Raw genomic sequence first — 23576 nt, forward strand, 5'->3', positions numbered from 1 at the left:
AATGAAATAACTCATAAGAAAGAGATCTAGATTGTGTTTAAATACAAAATTTAAGAGTAAAACAAATGTTTCAACAATTTATGACCAATCTAAATTTATAAGTATACCTGGAAATACACTAGACGTTACAATTTCAAAGTGATGCACAACCAGTCTGAGTCTGACTGTTTGATGAATGAAGAAGGAACAACATGACTTCTCAATCTCAGGAAGTAGGCGATTTAGAAATCATAGTTTCACATGGTATGAACTTTATGATGTGTTATTGTGTTTAGTTTTGTGTTGTCTATTCTGTTTGTTTGTATTATTTTGTAGATTTGGGGGTCTATTTTTGTTAATGTTATCATGCAATTATCATGTTTAACTTAGTTGTGCGGCCGCGGCCCGGTGATGGTGATCGTTCATTTCATTTCATTTATTTTCATATTTCTCATGTTACATATATTATAGACCTACATTTCAAATAAAGTAAAATTTGTTTTTTCAATGATACATAATAGATAACATAAAGATAATGGTCAATATGGAGTTGTGATTTAACAAGGAGTAATATGAAAGCAAGCTTGTAAAGTTGTAAAGATGTTGGTCCCAGTGAAATAGTTTGTGGTAATATTATAAATGGAGGACGGATGACCAGTCTAAATGAATAATAATTTAAAAAAAAGGAAATAATAATAAACAGGCAGTGGTGCTGTTTATATTGTTCCTTCCTTTCTTACTGTACATGTAGACAAAAAGTACACATTGGTCTATACTTAAATTATCGTACAATGGGTGCTCAGCTGCTAGCTGGTAAACAAACCTTAGACCTACACTGTACAGATAATAATAAAATGATTACATTTGTATATACATTAATAGATATAACGAAGCGAGCAAGCACACTGTGTTGTTGAAGTTGTATAGGCCAAGTTTTGTAATCTGTTATCTTTTGTTGTATCTTCCACAGATAATACAGCACTAATATTGTTGTAAATTGGTATTCTGAAAACTATTTTAATCCTGTATTATCTCTTGAAGGACTGCCTCTATCTTATCTTTGACACACCCATTGTTGTCAATCAAGATCTACATGTATTTCATTATATTGACATGATAAGAAAAAAGTAGGTCATGCAATAGGAATACTTGGGCGTAATTAGTTTAAATTGAACGCATATTATGTGCATCATATGCGCTGTGGTATGTGGATCATGAAGACAAGTCGCGCTTTCAGAAGGTGTAACACATTAAGCTCCGTTGAGCTTCAGATTGTTTTTAGCTGCACATAGAATTCTTGTAGAGCCTTTTTACTTGCACTCAGCACTTGACAAGCACAAGGTACGATAATACGCCAACAGCGGACTGTACTATACTGGAAGAAGAAGAAGAAGAAACATCACAGAGATGAGAGCATATCACATCGTCATATCCCAGCATGTAATTTAATTCTTAGAAAGTTCTCATCTGTGATGTCTCCGGTCAACACACAATCTTCTTCTAACTCTTCTAACTCGTCTATTGGCACGAAGTTGGTTCTGGGCAAGGAAGATTGCCGCCATTATAACACCACAAAAGATACAACAACCCCCTACCTATTGTACATATTGTTGTAAATACCATGCATGATAAGATAAGATAAAAGATACAACAATTTTAAGAATACCAATTATCTTGTCCTTTTATCTTCCATGCGCATATGCTAATGAGGATTAAGCGCCATTTTATTAATAATACACACTATTACAAGCGCACAAAGTTTGAGCGCAGACGCAGCCAAGGAAATGAGAGAAAAGATACATCAAAAGTTACAACAATGTTCAGAATACCAATTTATCCTATCTTCAATGATAGCGAAGCACATGGTTCAGAATACGTGCTTGTGTTTTCATGATTTTGTGTGGAGAAAAACAACTTTACACTTAAATTTCCACTGATTACAGGTTGATGATTTCTAAAAGAGTGATTGAGAGATGATGATAGACGAGACTACTACCGGTAAATTTGATGAAGATGACATGATAAACATTCAAAGTTGTAATCGATCAAACACAATTTGGCAACTCAGTCGCCCATAAATAGCAAAAACATTTTAATCCTATACTGGTCTAACCCTTGACAGCGACACATGAAAACAAAGATTTTAAATACTGTCCTTAGTTAAGCCAGACTTAAATAAGCATGTTTAATAAGAACGAGTGATCTGTTGTGAATTGACTACATAATTTGTTTACATTGTAACAGGGCCAGATAAACATTGTGTGAGTCTCCCTGGTGCGGCTACTGTGGGTGATCTGTCTTTGAAACTGGAAGAGTTGACAGCAGTTCCTGTGGGTGGTCAGAAGATCATTAATAGAGGTAAGATCATTCTTTAGCAATATGGTCAATGTCAATGTCAATGTGATGGTTATTTTACCTGACTGCTAAGAAAGCATAAATGCTTGTAAGTAGGCAACCAGATGGCCAACGGCTTTAGGTCCTCTCTGAGGGACCTGGTAGTGAGGATTTATTCCTTACTAAAGGGCACTATAGCGCATCGCCTTGGTTTCGAACCCAGGTGACCGGATTACGAGACCACTGCTCTACCAACTGAGCCATCGCGCCTCCTCAATTAAGATCTTAAGTTGTTTAATTTCTTGGCATAGATATACTCGTGCAACCCTGACCACTTCTTCCAACTACCTAGCAGACACAATGCACAACAACAAGAGGTGAAAGTCTCAAGCTTGCAAAGCCGAGGTGTAGGACAAGTCACAAATGTAAGGATTCCTGTTAAAGGTATAGACCAGTTCTGGTCGTGCGATTGCATTGTGAAAGAAACGTGGAATCGATCAGAAAAGGTTGACTATCTAGCATATAAGTATTGGTGTGTACTGCAAGGTTTTGGAATCATCAAAATGATAAGAAATTTGGCCCAATCTTAGTAAAGTTACAAGCACTGTACACAGAAAGATACTACGTGATATCTATCAAAGCTGGATCGATATGATAATTTACCAAATATACCAATTAGTAGGCGGTTTCAGGGCAAAATTTGTATCATCATGTATTAGTCAAAACATTTTCTTTCACATGATTGGTAATACGAGCTTCCATTTCATTTTTTGAGAGGGGGCGTTTTCAAAACTGGTCTAAACCTATAAAGAGGTTCTCACTAGTCTGTGAATTACAAACAAAAATGTACACAAAAACTACAAACAATCTTCATTTTCACATAAATGTGCTGATGATAATATTAGAGACAAAGTATGTTTTAGAATGAATTATTTAGCAGTATATTATTCAATGGTTTATTTTATAATCTTCAGGCCTGATAATTCCCCCTTATTTTCTCTATTCTTCCCTATTTTGCCCTATTTTTTCCCCAATTTTTTCCCCAATTTTCTTACTCGAAAGGGGAGAATGTTGTTAGATGCCATTTTTTCCCCGCGAATTCCTCTTCTTTTTTTTAACTCAAGGGGGGCATGGTTGAGGGGAAAACAAAAAACCTTTTTTTTTTAGTGCTCACTATTCCCCCTGAATCTTGGGGTGTCTGTTAAATGCAATCTCTTGAAAAGAAGTCTACTTTATCTTTAATAACCCATTGGAATGATCGTTGATATCTCCACAGGTAAAACTCTTATGAATCATGATCTGAATGTGACAGAAGCCGGTATCAGGAATGGAAGTAAACTCATGCTCATCGGTAAGAAGGTAAGATCAACATCTAAACCATTTTGATTTCAAGACTAAATGTTTGAAGAGATGTTGTGGTCTGACTGTGAACCACAAGGCAAGGGTTTTGAGTTCCTACCTCAGCACTAATTGAATTTCTTTATTGTCATGCACAAATAATAGGAAGGCATAAAGTTGTCTTACAACTGACATGCGTGTAAAATATATCATTACATTAACATATCATAAACAAATAACTACAAATAACGTAAATAACATAAAAATGTAATATAATTCACTCTCTCTGTTGAGAGCCAGGGGAATTATTTCATTATTTGTACTCCCCTGGCTCCCATCAGACAATAACTTAAATATATTCTAGAAAATGTTTATGACAACAATCAATGACATATAAATAGAACACATCACGGTCAAGATCTAAAAACAATTATTCATCAATTATTAAAAATTTCAGATATAAACTGTATATTTTGGGTATATCCTCTGGCAAAACATGAATCTACATTTGCCACACTTGACTCAGGTGATCTCCTGGCCAGATGTATCCCTTGAATGCACTGAGCGTTACAGTTGCTCAATATGCGGGGAGTTAAAGCCAGGGGAATTATTTCCCAAGTCCTTTGGAATATAGAGACTTTATATCATAGTCTTTATTGTTATAGACTTTATATCATGGTAATAATACTATTATTACTAAGTTATTACCAGTGTTAACGGTTTACTTGTTATTGCACTGAAGTGACAATCTACTTGTAATATTTTTAGAGAGATTCTATGATACCAAAACAAAAATACACCGGTATCTAGGATCCTTTAAAATTTATTTTAAAACACAACATTTTGAATTATACTATAATTACTATATTTCTGACTTTATTAAACCTGGGCCCTGTCTTACAAAGAGTTGCGATTGAATCGCAAGTCCTTCAATCAATCGCAAGTTTGCAGTCTCCTTTCTCTTTAACTTGCGATTGATACCAATCGCAAATAAGTTGCGATTGGTATCAATCGCAAATAAGTTGCGATTGATATCAATCGCAAATAAGTTGCGATTGATATCAATCGCAAATAAGTTGCGATTGATATCAACTCCTTGTAATACGGGCCCCTGGTATGGATATAACATGATCTTATTTACTGACAACGCCATGCATTTGTAATTGTATCCTCCAGTTAAGAGAATGTTGAGTTCTGGGAAGAGGTGAAAAATAATTTGTGAGCGTTATCATTCTTATTATGCAAGTGTGGAAGAACATCAGATAAGACATGTTTCTGAAAAGCATGGCTCTTCAAATGCCTTCATATTCTAAATATGTCATGTAACATCGTAGAACTCGGGGGTTAGGATTTTTACGCCACGTATTCGTGTAGTCCCATATACATCTTTCTGTGTTCAGTGTTTGTAACTTTACCAAGACTTGGCCAAATTTCTTATCATTTTGATGATTCCAGAACCTTGCAGTACACACAAATTCTTATATGCTAGATGATCAACCTTTTCTGGTCGATTCCACACCGTTTCTTTCACAATGCAATCGCATGACCAGAACTCAATTTTATCTTTAAACCTATCTAATGCTTTTGGTCATGTGACCTTTACCCTTGACCTTTAACCTCTTGACCTCTAACCTTTGTCAGTTCAATCCAGAGGAGGATGAGAACTACAAGCAGATTGTTGAGGCGAAGAAAAAGATTGATTCTTTAGCAAAGAAACAGAGCGGAATATCAGAAGAACTATCCGGTGTAGAAAAAGTAAGTATATTCAATACTTAATTAAAGTGTGCCATCAGGTTTAGAAAGATTTGTCATAAATGGGAGGGTTTTGGTTTATTTTATTTAAGGTGAAGAGTTGACGTTGCATGATCACTTCTACTTTGCTATCCATAACTTCAGTACTTTCAAAATTTAACCATCAATGTATTCATACAGAAAAATTGCTTTAATACTCAGTAGAATATAGAACAGTTTAAACCGTTTACCACTAGACCAAATCACATCTCTCAATGTTGTTGTTGTTGTTTAGGTTTATAGGTATCTATCATTCAGGAATGAAGGTATTCTTTTCCCATTCAATTAGATTTACTTCTTTGAATATATAGATTTGGATAATTTGGATTCTTAAACTTTTTATTTAATGTTGAAGAGGTCAATGGCTGGCAAGCAAAAGGCCTCGGTATCGGCTATATTTGGACGTCCAAGGATCGACCTGGACAAGGTACGTTGAGTGTGTGTGTGTAATTGGGTTTTTACAGACGTGTATCAATCAGTTATGATTATTTACGTCTGGGGACCGACCTTTAACATCACCATCCAAAAGACGTGACTCAGTTTCGAACCTGCGTCCTCGGCTGAATCAGTTTGTAACTTCCACTGTTAGCTGGATTACAGGCGCATGCCACAACGCCTCGTTGTGAAGAATAGCATTGTAGTCTTGACTCAATGCATTTTCTTTTCTGTACAGGGTTATCTGCACAAGGAATTAGAAAGTAATTCTTTGTCTAGCCTGGGGAAGAGACTAGCGGCATGTCATGAGGAGTATGTAAGACTTCTAGAGAAGCTAGATGCACTGGTAAGTATGTCGTGAGATGAAGAGAAAAATAATATTCTTAATCTGAAAAGGTGGAAAGTATACAAGAAAGGAAGATGGAAGAGAAGGGAGGGAAAAAAAAGGATACAGGGACTTAAAGCCCCTCTAATGTGGGAGCTCCCAAAATTTTGTGACAAAACCTACATTTTGTATTCTTTCATCTAACCCTGTAAGTTGGGGTTTTGATCGGATCGGAAGATCTGAGCGACACCTGCGCACCTTTGATCAGTATCTTTTTTTGTAAATGCCAAACAATGTTGGTCTATCAAATGCTGAAAAACATGCATACAGTAGCTGGCATTATTTTGTCATTTAGAGTTGTTTTAGACCATGTTTGTTGATATTAAGTGCCTTTTCATGAATTTGAAATTGATATTCAATTGATTTCATCTGACCGGCCCTCGATCAGATGCTTGGTAACAGGGTTGCTTTCTTCAATATGCGGCTTCAAACACATTTATTTTAAAAATCCTTGCAGAATTCAGTGTTAAATAACATCCTCTTTCACATTATTATAACATTTAGGTGAAATAAATAGGAGAGAGATTGCCACTGAAATTTGTTCTTCTTAATTGCTGTTTGTGAATATTGAGATACAATGTATATCATTCTCTTTCACATGACCTGTATCTTGACCTCTCTCCCTATTCTGTTTTTGCTCCCTTTATTTCTCCCTTTATTTCTATCTGTACGTCCTTCTTTCCAATTACTCTGTCTTTTTCTTCTTTCTCTATTTGTCTGTCTCTTTATTTCTCTCTCTCTCTCTCTCTCTCTCTCTTTCTCTCTCCCTCCCTCTCTGTATCCCTCTCTCTCTCTCTCTCTCTGTTTCTCTCATTCTCTCTGTGTGTGTGTCTTTTTCTGTCCCTGTCTGTCTGTCTCTCTCTCTCTCTCTCTGTTTCTATATGTGTGCATGTGTTTGTCTCTCTCTCTCTGTCTGTCTGTCTCCCTCTGTCTCTCTCTCTCTCTCTCTCTCTCTGTTTCTCTCATTCTCTCTCTCTCTGTCTTTTTCTGTCCCTGTCTGTCTCTCTCTCTCTCTCTCTGTCTGTTTCTATATGTGTGTGTGTGTTTGTCTCTCTCTCTCTGTGTCTGTCTGTCTCCCTCTGTCTCTCTCCGTATGTCTCTCTCTCTCTCTCTTTCTCTCTCCATGTCTGTCTCTGTCTCTCTTTGTCTGTCCCTCTCTCTCTCTCTCTCTCTCTCTGTATGTCTCTCTCTGTGTCTGTGTATTTGTCTCTCTGTCTCTCTCTATCTGTCTGTCTGTCTCTCTCTGTCTCCCTCTGCCTCTCTCTGTATGTCTCTCTCTCTCTCTCTCTCTCTTTCTCTCTCCATATCTGTCTCTCTCTGTCTGTCTCTATCTGTCTCTCTCTCTCTCTCTCTCTCTCTCTCTCTCTCTATCTGTCTCTCTCTCTCTCTCTGTCTCTATCTGTCTCTCTCTCTCTATCTGTCCCTCTCTCTCTCTCTCTCTCTCTGTCTGTCTCTCTTTGTCTGTCTCTCTCTCTCTTTCGTGTACAGGACCTAGGAGTGTGCAATCAATCCATACGTATGAAGAGGAGGAGTGTTATCAAAGAGATCCAGAGCCAGCTAGACACTAATGATTCCATAAGTACTACCATAGACAAACTACAAAACACTAGTGACAGCTGATGGATTGTGACATAACTCATTCTAGTATTAGCTCTACAAACTACAAGACTTATGAAGTGAACTTGTCTCAAGGAGGTTATAATCATGTGATCGTGTTACCAAGTGATATTATTTGATCAATCAAGATGCAAGGATTTCACAGAGAGTTTTGGTCATGTGACAACCTGACAATCTCTAAGTTAGACTTAACAATTATGGAAAGCTGTTAGCATCCTTGAAAATATTTGTGTAAAAGTTATTTTAAAAGGAACTAATTGTTGATTCAAGTCATTTATATTTTCTATTATCTTTGGAGTTTTCATGTTCTTGATGTGGAATTTATGAAAAGTCTAAAATACTTGAATTTTTTAGTTTTTGAACATATTTCATTATAAGGCTACAAATGGCTCTCCATAATATTTAAGTCCAACTTAGAGTAAGTTCGAATTAGAATCTTTGTGGAACACCCCCCCTGTATGGCATTTGTTTTTTTAAATATATATCATCCATGAATGCAACATTCCCTCATTTGAATATGACAAGTGCTAGTGAAAGTACCATTAATCAGTGGAAGGAAGGAATTCTTTGAACGCACCAAAGTAAGTAGCCTAGCAGAGCAGGGGTAATATTGGACCGCCTTGAGCACCTTGCAGGGTGGATATGTGCGCTATAGAAATATCCAATATTATTATTATTATATCAATTTTTTGTTAATTAAGTAAATTTTGTATTCTTCATCTAACCCTGTAAGTTGGGGCTTTGACCGGTATAGAAAAAAAGACATATGTTGTATGGGACACTACATAACCCTATCAATCAATTGCCTGTGGGGCATTATTGGTATCTCTCTAGGACATTCCTATGTGAGATAATTATGTAATTAATAGATATTTTCACACAGGTACAGTATGTGATGTGGGGTGATGTTTATTTTACCTGACTGCTAAGAAAGCATAAATTCTTGTAAGTAAGCAACCAGATGACCGACAGCTTAAGGCTAGCTAGGTCCTCTCCGAAGGACCTGGTAGTGAGAGTTAATGCCTTACCAAAGGGCACTAGCGCATCGACTTGGTTTCAAACCTGGGTCACCGGTTTACGAGACCACTGCTCTATCAACTGAGCTATCGCGCCTCCTTGAGCTTTGAGCTGGCTTAATACCCTAAAGAGGGGAGATTGGTTTTTACTCAAATACACCATACACAAAGACCAGGAAATGTAACAAAAGAAAGTATTTGAGGAAAGTCAATAGCAGGGTAAGTGTGCTTATAGCCATCAGGTCCAGACTGATCTCCATGTGTACTGTGTGGAATTCACACATTTTGATCCGGTTTTGTTTGTTATAAGAACAAGCTTTTCAGTTGTTATCATATTACTGTAGTCTTGTATTGTCAAGAAATTCAGAAGTACTTACATCATGAAACATTTACCTTTAGAAACTGAGAAAAGTGATATACATTATGAATTATGAAGGAATGTTTTACCTGACTGCTAAGAAAATGCTTGTAAGTAAAGCCTCGGTCACAAATGCCATTACGAACTGCTACGAACGATTTTCAGACAATGGAAATTTGGGAAGACAATGAAAAAACGGAGATTCGTACAAAATTATCATTCGTACGAACCTTTGTGACCGTAGCATTAGCAACCAGACGGCAGACGGTTTTAGGTCCTCTCCGAGGGACCTGGTAATGAGGATTAATGCCTTACCAAAAGGCACCAGCGCATCGCCTTGGTTTCGAACCCGGGTCACCAGATTACAAGACCACTGCTCTACCGACTGAGCTATCGTGCCTCCTTGAATATGTATTCCTTTATAAAGTACCAGTACTTAGTTGAATCTGTGCAGAGTTGTTATTCCAAGCTTTCACAATGTCACGTCTGAGCGATCTGTGACATGGTCATCGAGAGGTTACAGGAAATCATTTTAATTGAAAGAAAAATCTATGTGATTTATTCACTTGCATATACCCTGGGGTCAAATCATAAAGGTGCATTTCATGGTAAACTAACCTCTTGTTGACTTTTCATGAGACTAAAACGTTCTCAGTAGTTTTTTCTTTATCTCTTTTTCTTTTTCATCATCCTTTGAAATGTGTAGTTTGAGTACTCCTAAAATGTATTATTTAAAACTAAGATAACTGTTGACTACAAAGCCTTATACAGGCTTTCCCATAGTTATCTTATTTCATTTCTCATACTTAACGGTTTATCATCATACATGACATATTCTTTGAATGATTTCTATTTGTTTTTTATATTGTATATATGTTATATTTTGATTGTATTTTTAAATGAATAAACAAACAAACAAATAAAAAGATTTGTGGATTAATAATATTTCAATTATTGATGTATATGGTTCTAATGAATTGTGCTTTTATTATAGACATGATAAATCTAGTTACTATTACTTCTTGATGCAATACACAAGGGGAATTAGAATTGATGCTAATGACTTTAACTTTTATTCAACTTGTAAGTTATAATATTGTTGTGATAAATTTTACAATACTTTTGATAAGTATAAGTCTCATTTGATATACATTATCTTGAAATAGATACTGAATATTGATGGTTGTGAAGTTTCCTTACAACAGAAAATAAATCACATTTGTTTTCACTACGGTTTCCAATTTGGTGCCCTTTGATTTTGTATGACGGGATGTATGCTTCTAGCTCCAACAATTTGCTATGCATAAGTTCTATTCCAAATTCTGAACTTAAAGACAAACTTGAGTTCAGAGGAGAGGCAAAACATAATTTGTGAGTGTTAATAATTATGCAAGTGTGTAAGAAAATCATAGAAAAAATGTTCCCTGAAAAGCATGGCTCTTCAAATGCCTCCATATTCTAAATATGACAAGTAACAGCTTAAAAATGAGGCCCGGTTTTTATGCAACATGGTTTTGTAGTCCGTGTTCTTTCTGTGTACATGCAGTGCTATAATTGACCAAGATTGAGCCAGACTTCTTATCATTTTGATGACTCCAGAACCTTGCAGTACACACCAATACTGATTTGCTACATGATCAACTTTTTCTGATCGGTTCCACACCGTTTCTTTCACAATGCAATTGCATGACCAGAACTCAACTTTATCTTTAAATCCTTGACTACATTTACAAGCCTAAACCCAATTGCATCCCTAAAATTAGCCCTATATCTTTCTTGAAATAAAACCTGCAGCGCAGATGTGGAATAACCACAGGGAGGCTAGGCCGGAGAGAAGTGGAGTGATAGTGGTAATATTTAGAAAGATTGGTGGATGAAAAGAATCAGGGGGGCGTTTCACAAAACTTGTCATCAGTGACAAGTGACAGTTTTTGTTTTAAGCTACTGAAATCCTTGCTTCTGATTGGTTTTCAGCAGATTTGTTATTGATTTTTGACAAAAGGAAATATAAAAGAAAGAGAAACACAAAGGGGTAGTATATAGGAGAGATACAGGAGAGAGTTGGGGGAGAAGAGACGGAGAAAGAGGTGGTAGAAATAGGAGATCGGAAGAAAGGCCGGTATAGCAGAAACGAGAGAGAGGATGGGAAGGGGGGTAGAAAGGAAGTAGAACTCATGCACTGATGAGAGATAGAGGAAATTTGAGGATAAAAGATCCGGGGGTGAGATATCAAGAGAAGAGGTGGGAATTGAAGACGTAGGTATATTATATTCAATTCAAGATTTTATTCCAGACTCGGCTGCAAGAGCAGAGGTCCATATAACATATTTACAGGACTGTATAGATATAAACAATAAACAAGAATAAGAGAGGAACATAATAATCCGACATAATTACATGAACAAGTATAAACAATGAACAAAACTAAGAGGGGTACCCATAATAGATTATACGAAAAAACAAAAAACCTCTGCCGACTATATACAAGAGATGAGATATAACGAGGAGTATAGTGGGAAAGAGAGGATACAGAACGGAGATGAGATAGAGAGAGGGTAGATGAGTGGGAGAGAGGGGTGGGGGAAAGGGAGGGGATTACTATTATGGCGAGAGATAAATGAATTTTAAGGAGATCGAGAGAAGGAAGTACGTCTGACGAGGTGAGCCTAAGACCCGGGGGGGGGGGGGGGGGGGAGGGGACTCACATACATACGGGGGTGTATGGGTCACTTTGTCACACAAAAATCCTACATGGGTCTCACTTTTAACAAAAATACTATTAAAAATGGGTCCGTTTGGGGATCTAAGAGAGTAGGGACTGAAAGAAAAAGAAGGAAAGATTTAGAGGAGATGTGATAAATCATAAGAATAGATGAGAAGAGGGGATGGGGGTAATTGAATGGCGGGGGGGGGGGGGTATAAAGATGAGAGATGAAGGGAGAGAGAGAGAGAGAGAGAGAGAGAGAGAGAGAGAGAGAAACGGGGCTGGAGAGGGATGCAAACAATGAGGGGGGTGTAAGAGAGAGAGGGAGAGAGAGAGAGAGAGAGAGAGAGAAGGGGGGGGGGTAGTAAATATGGGAGATGGAGATAGACTCGCGGGGCGTGGTGGTTTAAAAAGGGGGATAAGTACCCCTTCCCCCTTTCCTTTACAACCGATTTAATTGTTCAATTATAACATGACCAAACTGGGACGAATTTCAAATATTGATGCTTTGTCGGGGAATTAAGACTATATATTTTATATATATATATATTTTTTTTTTTGGGGGGGGGGGAGATTACTTCTGCTCGAGAGAATTGCATTCTGGATTAACTATTGTCGGCAGTATATTATCCATCATGTGAAAAATCAATTTCATGCCTCATAAGACCATTATTGATACGGAAGGAACCAATTATCTGGGAAGAAGAAACAAATTTATATGTTGAAACAAGGTTTAACAAAATTATGAATCCCCGGTGATGTGTTTGTTTTATCGTTGTAAAAACACAGTTTTGCAGTATCCAGAGTGGAAAACCTGACATCACTTGAACTTGAGCATTATATTGAACTATAGTCGTCAAACAGGAACCGGGTGTACTACATGGACAGTGGCGCCGGAAGAGGGGGGGGGGGTTAAACGCCCCCAAAATCAGCATAAATTAAGGACTAAAAAATGGTTTGTATTTTTTACCAAAAAGAAGAAGAAAAAAAAATCTGAATTGATCGAATAAAAATTATATTCCATTCAAAGAAAATGAGATTAAACAAGAATTAAATTTCCAAGACTTTCCGCATGCCCTGCAGAATGGCGTGGCCCGGGGGCTCGACCCCCCCCCCCCCTTTCACTTAAAAAAAAAGGTATGTTAACGAGAAAAAGAAAGAATGAGTGACCTGCTCATTTGACAGTAATTAAATGCCTAAAACCCCTGAGCATCCGGGGGCTCCACCCACTGGACCAGGGGCGTCGCTAGACCTTTTTCAGTGGGGGGGGGGGGGGGGGTGTAGAGGCCAACGACTATCTCTATAGTACTTTTTTTTCGACGACATAAATATACGAATTATTTCGTCAATTTAGTCAGCATCATAGCTATATATTTTAATGTAGCCGCGGAGCTAGGATCTCATTTTAGGGAGGGGTGGTAGTGAGCAAGCGAATCACCTTAAGGGGTGTGGGTAATAGGCCTCTCGCGCGAAGCGCGGAAGCTTAGTCGTTTCCATAAATAATTATTGTTATTAGGAAAAGAAGATGATTTATTGTACCGTTCTCGACTGTTAATCCTTATCTGAATTCAGTTCTCCCCTCCCGCGCAAAGCGCGACAATTTTTGACGTTTCATTAAATTAATAGAGCCTGAAAGTAAACAATTCGTTGAACCGTGCTCGACTCTAAATCCTTGTCTGAATGAAGTCCCCCCCCCCCCCTCCCGCGTTTTAACGTTTTGAAGTTTTGACGTTTCCTTTAATTATTAGAAAAAGCAGACGATTCCTTGTACCATTTTCGACTCTTAATCCTTGTCTGAATTCAGTTTCCCCCTTTAGCGTGAAGCGCGGAAGCTTTGGCGTTTTCTTAAAGGTAAAGACCATTTATGGTCATGCGATTGCATTGTGAAAGAAACGTTGTGGAATCGATCAGAAAAGGTTGATCATCTAGCATTTAGCATCTGCAAGGTTCTAGAATCGTCAAAATGATAAGAAATTTGGCCTATTCTTCGTAAAGTTACAAGCACTATACACAGAAAGATGTATATGGGACTACCCTATATCTCTCACAGACCATGAGAGAAAGAAATTTACCAAATATATGAATTAGTAGGCGGTTTCCCGGCAAATTTTTTATCATCATGTATTAGTCAAAAAATATTCTTTCACATGATTGGTAATGAGAGCTTCCATTTCATTTTTTGAAATTGGGGCGTTTCCAATACTGGTCTTTACCTTTAAATTATTAGAGAAAGCAGACGATTCGCTGTACCGTTCGCGACTCTTAACCCTAATTTGTCTGAATTCAGTTTCCCCCCTCTCGCGCGAAGCGCGGAAGCTTTGACATTTCCTTAAATTATTAGAGAAAGCAGACGATTCGTTGTACCGTTCGCGACTCTTAATCCTTATCTGAATTCAGTTTCCTGTGTTTCCTTAAATTACTAGAGAAGGAAGACAATTCGACGTACCGTTTTTGACTCGTCTAAATGAGTTTTCCCCTCCCGCGCGAAGCTCGGAATTTTGGGCGTTTCATCAAAATATAGAGAAAGAAAGACGGTTCGTCGTACCATTGTTGACTCTTAATCCTGTTTAAGAAAATTTTAAACCTCTGATTTCTTTAGCTGATATTATAGGAAAGTGAAACTTCGAGAAAATACAAGTATTGTAGTTGTAGTCACTCTCGAAGTCGCATGCGCGTACGCAGGATTTTTTCAAGGGGGGGGGGGGGGGGTTTAACATTTATAAATCGGGCCGAAAATTTCGCAACGATTCAGCCAGCCGCTGAATAAGCGGGGGGGGGGGGGGGGTTACACACATAAAAATACCAAGGGGGGGGGGGTTAACCCCCCCCCCCCCCCTGTGTACGCGCCTGCGAAGTCGTCACAGTGAATAAAAAGTCACAGTTCGAAGGGAAAAAAACTTGTCGGCCGACCGACAATATACATCTCACCGACTTCAAACTTCTGTATTGATATAGTACACGAGGATCGAGCAAGAATACCGTCACAGCTGACCCGACATAGCAACATATTTACCCGTGTCTTTCTTGCTCCCTCGACGAGACGACTCCACCCAACAACCCCCTTCTCTCTTTTACTCCCACTCATCCTCTATCAGGCTCTGACCTCCCCTCTCTCTCTCCTCTTTTTCATCCCCCGTTTCTTCTGTTTCCATTTTCTCTTTTTTTCTTCTCTTTTTCCTTTTCTTTCTTTTCCTTTCTTTCCTCTCCTCCCTCTTTTTCTTTTTTCTCTTTTCTTTCCTTTCTTTTCCTTTCTTTCCTTTCTTTTCCTTTCTTTCTTTTCTTTTCCTTTTTCTTTTCCTTCCCTTTCCCTCTCTTTTTCCCTCCCCCTCTTCTCTTTTTTCCCGACGGCAGCGCAATTTTACCGACAATATCCTGACAGGTGGGGGGGGGGGGGGGCTGTCGCACCCCCACATCCCCCTTTGGCGCCGCCCCTGCATTGGACCCCACGCCAATTCGTGACTTCGACTTACCAGCTCGTGTCACAAATAATGTATACCCTATCCAAAAATGTTTATCTGACCGCAATTTAATGCCTAAAACCCGTGAGCTTCCAAGGGCTATAGCTCCGCCTCTTGACCCCTGCCGGGGCAACACCCTGGACCCAACGCCAATTTACGCTCCATTCCCTTCACTCGCTACGCTAGTTAACTCTGAAAAAAATGTTCTGCGGGGCCTGCATGTACGTGTAGGAGTAGTGTGGGGGTTCCAGCCACAATTTTTTTTTTTTTTTTTTGGGGGGGGGGGGGGGAAGCGAATTACTAATTCAATGAATATGATCCAATCAAACAGGATTGCTTTCAATTCAATTTTGTCATATAAACTTAACAAAAATCGAAAGCAAAGTATATTTAAGATAATTGAAAGGAAATATAAACATAAGAAATTATGGAAATTGATTCATGTTATTATTTTTTATTACGACCGGCTTTTACGCAACTCACTTCAAGATTAAGACGTAAAGAAGAAGAAGCCTAATACGAAGAAGAAGAAGAAAAAGAAGAAGAAGAAGAAGAAAAAGAAGAAGAAGAAGAAGAAGAAGAAGAAGAAGAAGAAGAAGAAGAAGAAGAAGAAGAAGAACTTGAAGAAGAAAAAGAAGAAGAAGTAGAAGTAGAAGTAGAAGTAGAAGAAAAAGGCAACGACACGTGAAGAAAAAGAAACGTGAAGAAACCCGGGAAGGACAACAAAGAAGGGAAAAGAAAAGGGAGAGAGAGAGAGAGAGAGAGAGAGAGAGGGGTAGAGAGAGAGAAAGAGAGAGAGAGAGAGAGGGAGAGAGAGAGAGAGAGAGAGAGGGGGGGGGGGAGGGAGAGAAGGGAGAAGTCGAGAGACAGTAGTTATGAGGCATAATAACATGCTCATGATCATGAGAGGGAGATAATAATAATTGTTCTTCTTTATTGCGACCTCTATTGGGGGTGGGTCATCGTAATGAATTGTGGGTATCTCATTGAAACTAATAATGCTACTATACTACAGGAATTGTCAATAGGAATTGTACACAAAAATGGTTACACACGAAGCCTATGTATTTTATGTACACGGCGGCTACAGGATTAGAGCCGGTTATAGTCATCATCAATTCTGAGCCTGTAAGTATGCCTTATGACTATACTGTAACATTTCATCACATATAAATAACATTTGTGGTACGTTTATTTATTTTTATTGCCTGATAATTATTTGTTATTTGTTTTTTTAGTGGAATTGGAGAATTCTTGTGGTGATAGTGAGCCGTATCGGGTGTCTTTTTATCGGGAGAGTTTCCCATCAAGATCCCATTCAGTTCAGCCCGTATGTAGACGTGCTGAGCTGGGCCAAGCTCTCACTAGTCTCAGCTCTGCTGAGCTTAGCTTACTTACATGTGCAATGTGACTACATTCATGCATGGTAGAACTCAGCTCAGTCGAGACGGAGTCTGAGATGTTACTTGTATAGTCTAATGAGATTAGATAGTCAGCAGTAGGGGCGCTGGTCTAAGAATGAGGATCGTCCTCATAAACAAGGATATCCTCATAAACGCAGACAAAATGCGCCCTCAAAAATAAGGGTTGTCTGCATTTTCGAGGACGTTTTTTTTCATCGGCGCTCTGGGGGTTTCATGTTACAGAACGGCCTGCTGGCGATGCCAAAAATGGATTCCCAGGGGAAAATAACCCTAGTTCACCGTCTACTTTTATGGGTTGTCCGTCTTCCCAAGTATTTATTGCTCATAATGTGAAGGTCTCTGTACAAAGTCAATGCAAAATGATTCAAGAAAATCATTGCAGAATCCGTTTTTTGCATCGCCAATGCGCCGATCAAAAATATGAAACGTCTGAGAAAATGCAGAGGGTCCTTATTTTTGAGGACGCATCGATCTGTGTTTACGAAGACGATCCTCGTTTATGAAGACGATCCTTATTCTCGGACCAGCGCCCCTACTGGTCAGTAAGTGTTGTTTTTCAGAAGGAAAGGTGGCGCTTGTTCAGAAGCCTATCCAAAATTTTACCCGTCGTAAATCCGGCGTGGAGATACCCTACGTGAAGATACCCTACGTGGAGATAACCTACGTGGAGATACCCTATGTGGAGATACCCTACGTGGAGGTGGAGTCTGGCTAACTCGGCCCAGGGGACAACTCGGCCCAGCTGCAAAACAGTCATTTTTTGCATGTTTAGCTTTAGGGTTAGGTGTAGGGTTAGGGTTAGGGTTAGGGTTAGGGTTAGGGTAAGGGTTAGAGTTAGGGTTAGAGTTATGGTAAAATGACAAAAAATAACCGTTTTTGCAGCTGGGCCGAGTTGCCCCCTGGTCCGAGTTAGCCCGGATCCGTGGAGATGCCCTACGAAAACATAGACTAGAGTTAGGGTGTCTGATCGCGCACCCAATGTTGTGTGCTAAAACCCTTCCCATAGAGATTGTACGCTTCCCTATGTGGTCTACGTGCATTGCGCGACCATCCAAAATTGGTCAATGATTTTATGAAAAAATTTGAAATTCAAACCTTTATAACAAATGATCCTGAAGGTGAAACTCAATAAATGAGGTGTCATATGAAAGAGCAGGTTTTTCTCCATATTCCCCATCGGGGGCCACCCCCAGAATTCTAAAAATATCTTGGTCAAAACAGCGATTGAAATGTTGTTTGCATCCTAGCTCCAAAATTTGCCACTTTCCTGAGCTGCCGCCCCGCGGCTTAAGCAGGGCTAGACGTAAGGATAATATCCAGATGCTTTTTTTTTCGCTAGCCCCAAGGGATCATTTGTTATAACAGTTTGAAAATACCCTTCCCACATTTTTGGAATCAGCTAATTAGGGAGGCGTGAGCTCCGCTCGGTCCAAACCATGGTTACATCGTGTAACATGTGCGCTTATAGTGAATGAAAGTATGGGTGGCCGTTCCCGTCATAGAACCCGGAAGTGAATACACGTTGTAGTCAATGGCAATATCGCGGAGAGTTGTCTCCGCGATATTGCCATTGACTACAACGTGTATTCACTTCCGGGTTCTATGGCGGGAACGGCCACCCATACTAGTCAATGGCACATATCGCGAAGACAGCGTGGCTCAAGCTTGCAAGTCGCGCATTGGCTGAGCAACTTGCGTACGATATGCATACGCTTGCATATCGCGCGATACAGCTGTTTGGCTAAATTTAGCAAAACAACATAACTCTGCGTGTACGTCTTTTTCGTCGATTCTGAGCAAAATGCTATGAATATTTCAGCATTTTGAAGGGGCTGTATCTTTTGATAGAAACATCGGCGAGACTTGAAATTTGAAATGTATTATTCTGATTACATTTTTAATTCAAATATCAAACAAAAATGGTGAAAAACGATCCCAAATTGAAAATTGAAAAATCATTCAGACACCCTACTAGAGTAAACGGAGGGGGTTTTCGGCCACTTAAGACAAAATCCTATTTTTTGGACCCTTTACTTCCTATTTATTATCATTTCTTGTTCAAATCATGAAGCAAATATTATTATTATTTAAACAAAAAGAGAATCCCAGAAAAAAAAATCACGAATTGCCATGACAATATTCATTTCAATTTTCACTGTTTCGGAGTCAGTTATCGGCATAGCGAACCAGTTTTCGGCCGCATGTACAAAGTCAATAGGAAGTGCGCGCACGCGCCGTGCGTTTCCGCGCTGATCTATAGTACTAGCGGGCGGAGCAGGTATCCCACGCCGGAGCTCGCCAGGCAGAAAACTAGTACTGCAGTGATCGGACATTGGAATCTGAATTAGACAGAGATATCATGTGTGCGTTGCGGTGTCCGGCTGCATTGATTTAATACATGCGGTGAGATACTTTTGAGCTTGCGACCAGCACAAAATCGGGCTCTTAATCTGAAAAATACTTGGAATAAAGCTCATTTTATGGTACCCATATTTCTTACAGACACGCGTAAGATACTCGATTTTTCAGATTCGGGTAGCGGGACCGCCGATTACATTGCTAAAATGTGATATTTTGGGATATATTTTTCATTGCAAATGTGGTTCTTCAGTGACTCTGGTATGGTATGGTATGTGTGGGATATGTGATATGCTATTATGCGATGTATTTTAAAGGGATTTTACCATGCATCCAACCAATTGGCCGAAAACTGAAGCTGGTCGATTACCCCCTCCTTTACTCTACCCAAAATGAAGTAAATATTCATTAAATGTCTGAATAAAGATCATGAGTTAAAAGTTGTTATGTTTATTACCTGTTTCGTGTCAATTTTCTTGTTATTTTTGGAGTATTTTTCAGAAAAACCTTGATATTAGTATACACTTTTTCACAGGTTTCACGGCAAACCGCTGCACAATACAAGTAGTCTACATACCGATGGTGAGTTGTTGGCGGGCGTGCGCCTGTGTGAAGTTATCTACCGTAAGGTCTTAGATCCTCATTACTGTAGATAACTTCATACAGGCGCACGCCCGCCGCGCCCGCAACCCACCATCGGTATGCACTTGTATTGTGCAACGGTTTGCCGTGAAACCTGTGAAAAACCTGGTTCTTTGAAACTCTCACATAAGATTGTGAACACACACTTGTCTATACCGCTCTGTTCCCTTCTTGTTATTGAAAGAGTCAAACAAGCCAGTTACATGTAAAGGGACTTGGTAACATTGTTCAGGTGAGAGATAGTAAGGTAGTGACTTAAATGTATAGGTATGGAAATAAACGAAATGAAAATGAAATGTTACAGTTCTACATGTACAATTAAAGATATTCTGAAAATTTGAGTGAAAACAGACCATTATTAATGATACAAATTGGGAAAAACTGATCTGATCGATTCCTTAATTCTCTCAACTACATGTACATTATTAAAATTTAATTCCATTTTAGGTGAATGTAAATTGTCACAGGGCAATAAATTGGCTCTTCATACCGTTCCAGACATTTAAGCATTTAATAGCCTGTTTTATGTCTTTTTTTCATAAAGAATGGTTGGGAGAATTTGCTGTTAATCACTATTAGAGGGTGTTGCACAGTGACGCCTTTAAAGAAAACCATAGATATCTTTGTGGTTTGAGTATTTTGTCAGGACTTTTTGCATCTCGGAGGGTTAGTACAGTAGAAGGAATATAATAAGTAACATTTTATACAAGTTTTCATCAACCTTCAAGAATGTTACCGAGTCACTTTAAGGAAAACGGATTGTACCTCAATGTTAAGAAGACAAAGATCATGATATATGTGGAGGAAAGAATGACCATCATACATGTACATGTATTCAGGCTGATGGAGGGGACATTAAAGTAGTCAACACTTGTACATATACCTGGAGGGCATTTCACAAAACCTTTTTTCAATGACAAATGACAAATATCATTGACAAATCTGCTGACAACAAATCAGAAGCAAAAAACAAAAAACAAAAACTGTCATTTGCCACTGATGACAAGTTTTGTGAAAGGCCTTCCTGGGCTCTCTGATGGTGGGATGGTGGTGGAAGCTCTGGTGGACGCCTCTCAGGGCTTAAATTAATTCAAGGCCATGGCCGTGGATGCCCCTTTGATTGGCCTCAATGCCCCTCTCATTGGCCTTGGAGATTTTGTGTGCCCTTTCCAATTCTTCCAATTTGTGCTGTAATATAGGAATGTGCCCTACAGAAAAGTGGCCTTGCCCTAAAAATATTGAAATTTAAGGCCTGGTCTCGCATGGCTACATCATCTCCCACAAGCCTTACTGACATCTGGGAAGACAGAGGGATCTCTCAAGGAACACCAAGATTCATATGATGAATGCTTTGGTCTTTCCAATCCCTACATAAATGGGTCAGAGACGTAGGCTCTTGGAGCAGCACATACATGTACTGTAGATGTAGAAAGAAAATCCACGCTTTCGATTTTTGAAATGTGGTGTTGGAGGGGGATGCTGAGGATATCCTGGAAGGTTCATAAATCAAATGATTTGTCACGAATCAAATTGGAGCGAAGGTCACCCTATGCTAGAAGATAGCAGGGAAAAAAATACTTAAAAAAATTGCTTGCATGAAAATAACACTCTTTAATTTGTTTTGCATTGAACTCTATGCAAATTTTTTGTGGGCTTTTTTATGACTTTCGGAGGCTCTTTTTAGCATTTCGGGGGCTAAATTGCTTCGAGCCCCCGTGAATTTTTTTCACTGGAAGATAGATAAGAACAAGTTGCAATGTTTTGGACACATTTCTAGGAGTGAAGGTCAGGAAGGTAACATCCTGGAGATGATCATTACCGAAGGTCATTACCCAAGGTCATTACCCAAGGTCATTACCCAAGATTATGTTGAGGGTCAACGAAAACATGATAGGCTAAAAGTTTGATGGGCTGACGGAATAAAAGAGATTACTGGCATGAACATCTGCAAAGCTAATCGCTATGCCCAGGATAGAAACTTGTGGTTGGAACGTCATCATCAATAGGGTCACAAAGGGTCAGTCATGACTGGTAGGACTAGGGTCACAAAGGGTCAGTCATGACTGGTAGGAGGACGACAACATGTAAATTTATGCTCCCTCTGCTTTTAGGAGGGATCAGCAACAAATTAGTGCTTGTTATATTCTGTACATTGTATGCCGATCAACAGATCAGTGGATCGTAAAGGAAAGAGATGAGATACAGTAATTGGCGGTGTATAAACCGCCCTCGTGTATTAACCGCACCCCTCTTTTTCGCCCGACTCTGTCGGCAGCAAGTCAGGTCATTAAAAAAACAGTAGAGGACCTAGGATAGAATCTTGTGGTACGCTGTGTAATAGAAGAAAAATTGGAGGAATTACTGTATTATTATATAAACTACATATTGAGATCTATCAGAAAGATTACTTTCAAACCAAGATGATAGACAAATTAGAGTGTTGTTCTAGTTTCCGAGTGGTGAGCCAACCCACCGATTACTGAGCTGGGAGACATTGCCAGGCATAGCGCCAGGTAGAGGGGAATAAATTGAAACTTTTAAAAAAAGTGCGGTTTATACACCGTTAATTACGGTACATGAATTGTAGCCAGAATGCCAGATGCTGTATAACCTGGCACACTTGTGAGTTCAGAGAGGATTAGTATTTGTGAGCAATGTCTGCAAAACAAAACATATTACAAATATTTTAAGGCAATGCAATATGGGTAATTTTAGTGAAATACGGTAATACGATATCACCTCTTACAAAAACAAAAATAGAAACCTTAAAAACTGTGGAATCGCATAGAAACATGTACAAGTAAACCCCCGCAACCCAACAAAAACTTTGCTTTACAAATTTTAATGAAAGAGCAAACATTTTTGATACTTGAATGTACCAGTAAAACATTTTTCTGAAATTTTACTGGCCCGGGCCAATGGACCATTGGTGTCGAGTTTTCGTGAAAATCTGATTTTTCTCCCCCCAATTTTTTTTTTAAGGATACTCAGTCTGTTTTTTTTTTGTCAAGAGGTTGGCATCTCTGGTAGAGTTGGCACATGTACTGTACAGGTGTATATCATTTATTTTTTAATATGTAATGTAGTAATAGTGTAGTACCTATTTGTAAATAATTTATGTACATGTACATGTACATGTATGTGGTAAATTGATGTAGTAAATAATACTGATAGCATGTGTTTCTCTTTTTTCTTTCTCAGGGAACCATCATGGGGAGCCAATGTACAGACTGATTGCCTCACTGAAGGTCAAAGGTCACTCCCTCATCAGGCAAAGGCTTCCTGATATATTCCGGAGTTACCAAGGTTACATTGAAGTTAGACTGATCGACCTCAGTACCAGGATAAACTTGGGCCCAAATACTTGCCATTCTGAACTGGGATTGTAATGTCTTTATCAAGGCAAGATGCCATTTTTATACAGAATTACATGAACATGTAAATCAGTTTGAAATGTACATTACATAGGGGTAGCGTGTGTCACCTATGATTTTCTTCAGATTTTTCTTTTTTCATCGTTTATTTCCAAAAGGTTTTTATAAAAATTGCTTTATATTGTGACAATTCCATTATGCGCGTTACATGAAACTAATATTTATATCATATTGGAAACAAAGTTTTGCACCGTAGTGAAATTGAATTCAGAATATATGGAGTGATATCTCTGAGCTTGGAAGGTGCTAAACTCAAATTGGATCCTCATTTGGAATATTATTAACTTTATTCTCTGGGATTTG

At 38.8% G+C, this 23576-nt stretch overlaps 1 protein-coding gene and 1 long non-coding RNA gene across 3 annotated transcripts; both read left to right on the plus strand.

Moving 5' to 3' along the window:
- Positions 1 to 113: 113 nt before the first annotated feature.
- On the plus strand, positions 114 to 8127 carry LOC579477 (BAG family molecular chaperone regulator 1). Of its 2 annotated transcripts, XM_779592.4 has the most exons (6): positions 114 to 243; positions 2224 to 2337; positions 3590 to 3672; positions 5293 to 5406; positions 6116 to 6223; positions 7751 to 8127. In XM_779592.4, the coding sequence occupies exons 1-6, from the start codon at positions 192 to 194 to the stop codon at positions 7880 to 7882; spliced, it is 603 nt and encodes a 200-aa protein (XP_784685.2). In that variant the 5' UTR covers positions 114 to 191; the 3' UTR covers positions 7883 to 8127. The 2 variants fall into 2 exon arrangements, with proteins under 2 accessions (XP_784685.2, XP_030842595.1); XM_030986735.1 differs by lacking the exon at positions 5293 to 5406.
- Positions 8128 to 16422: 8295 nt separating this feature from the next.
- LOC115924491 lies at positions 16423 to 23287 on the plus strand. The gene is made up of 2 exons (XR_004064330.1): positions 16423 to 16543; positions 23041 to 23287. It is a non-coding gene; the product is annotated as an uncharacterized LOC115924491 (long non-coding RNA).
- The last annotated feature ends 289 nt before the right edge of the window (positions 23288 to 23576 follow it).

The sequence above is a fragment of the Strongylocentrotus purpuratus genome, unplaced genomic scaffold, assembly GCF_000002235.5.
Source record: "Strongylocentrotus purpuratus isolate Spur 01 unplaced genomic scaffold, Spur_5.0 spur5_scaffold_16, whole genome shotgun sequence".
In the NCBI taxonomy this organism is placed as follows: domain Eukaryota; kingdom Metazoa; phylum Echinodermata; class Echinoidea; order Camarodonta; family Strongylocentrotidae; genus Strongylocentrotus; species Strongylocentrotus purpuratus.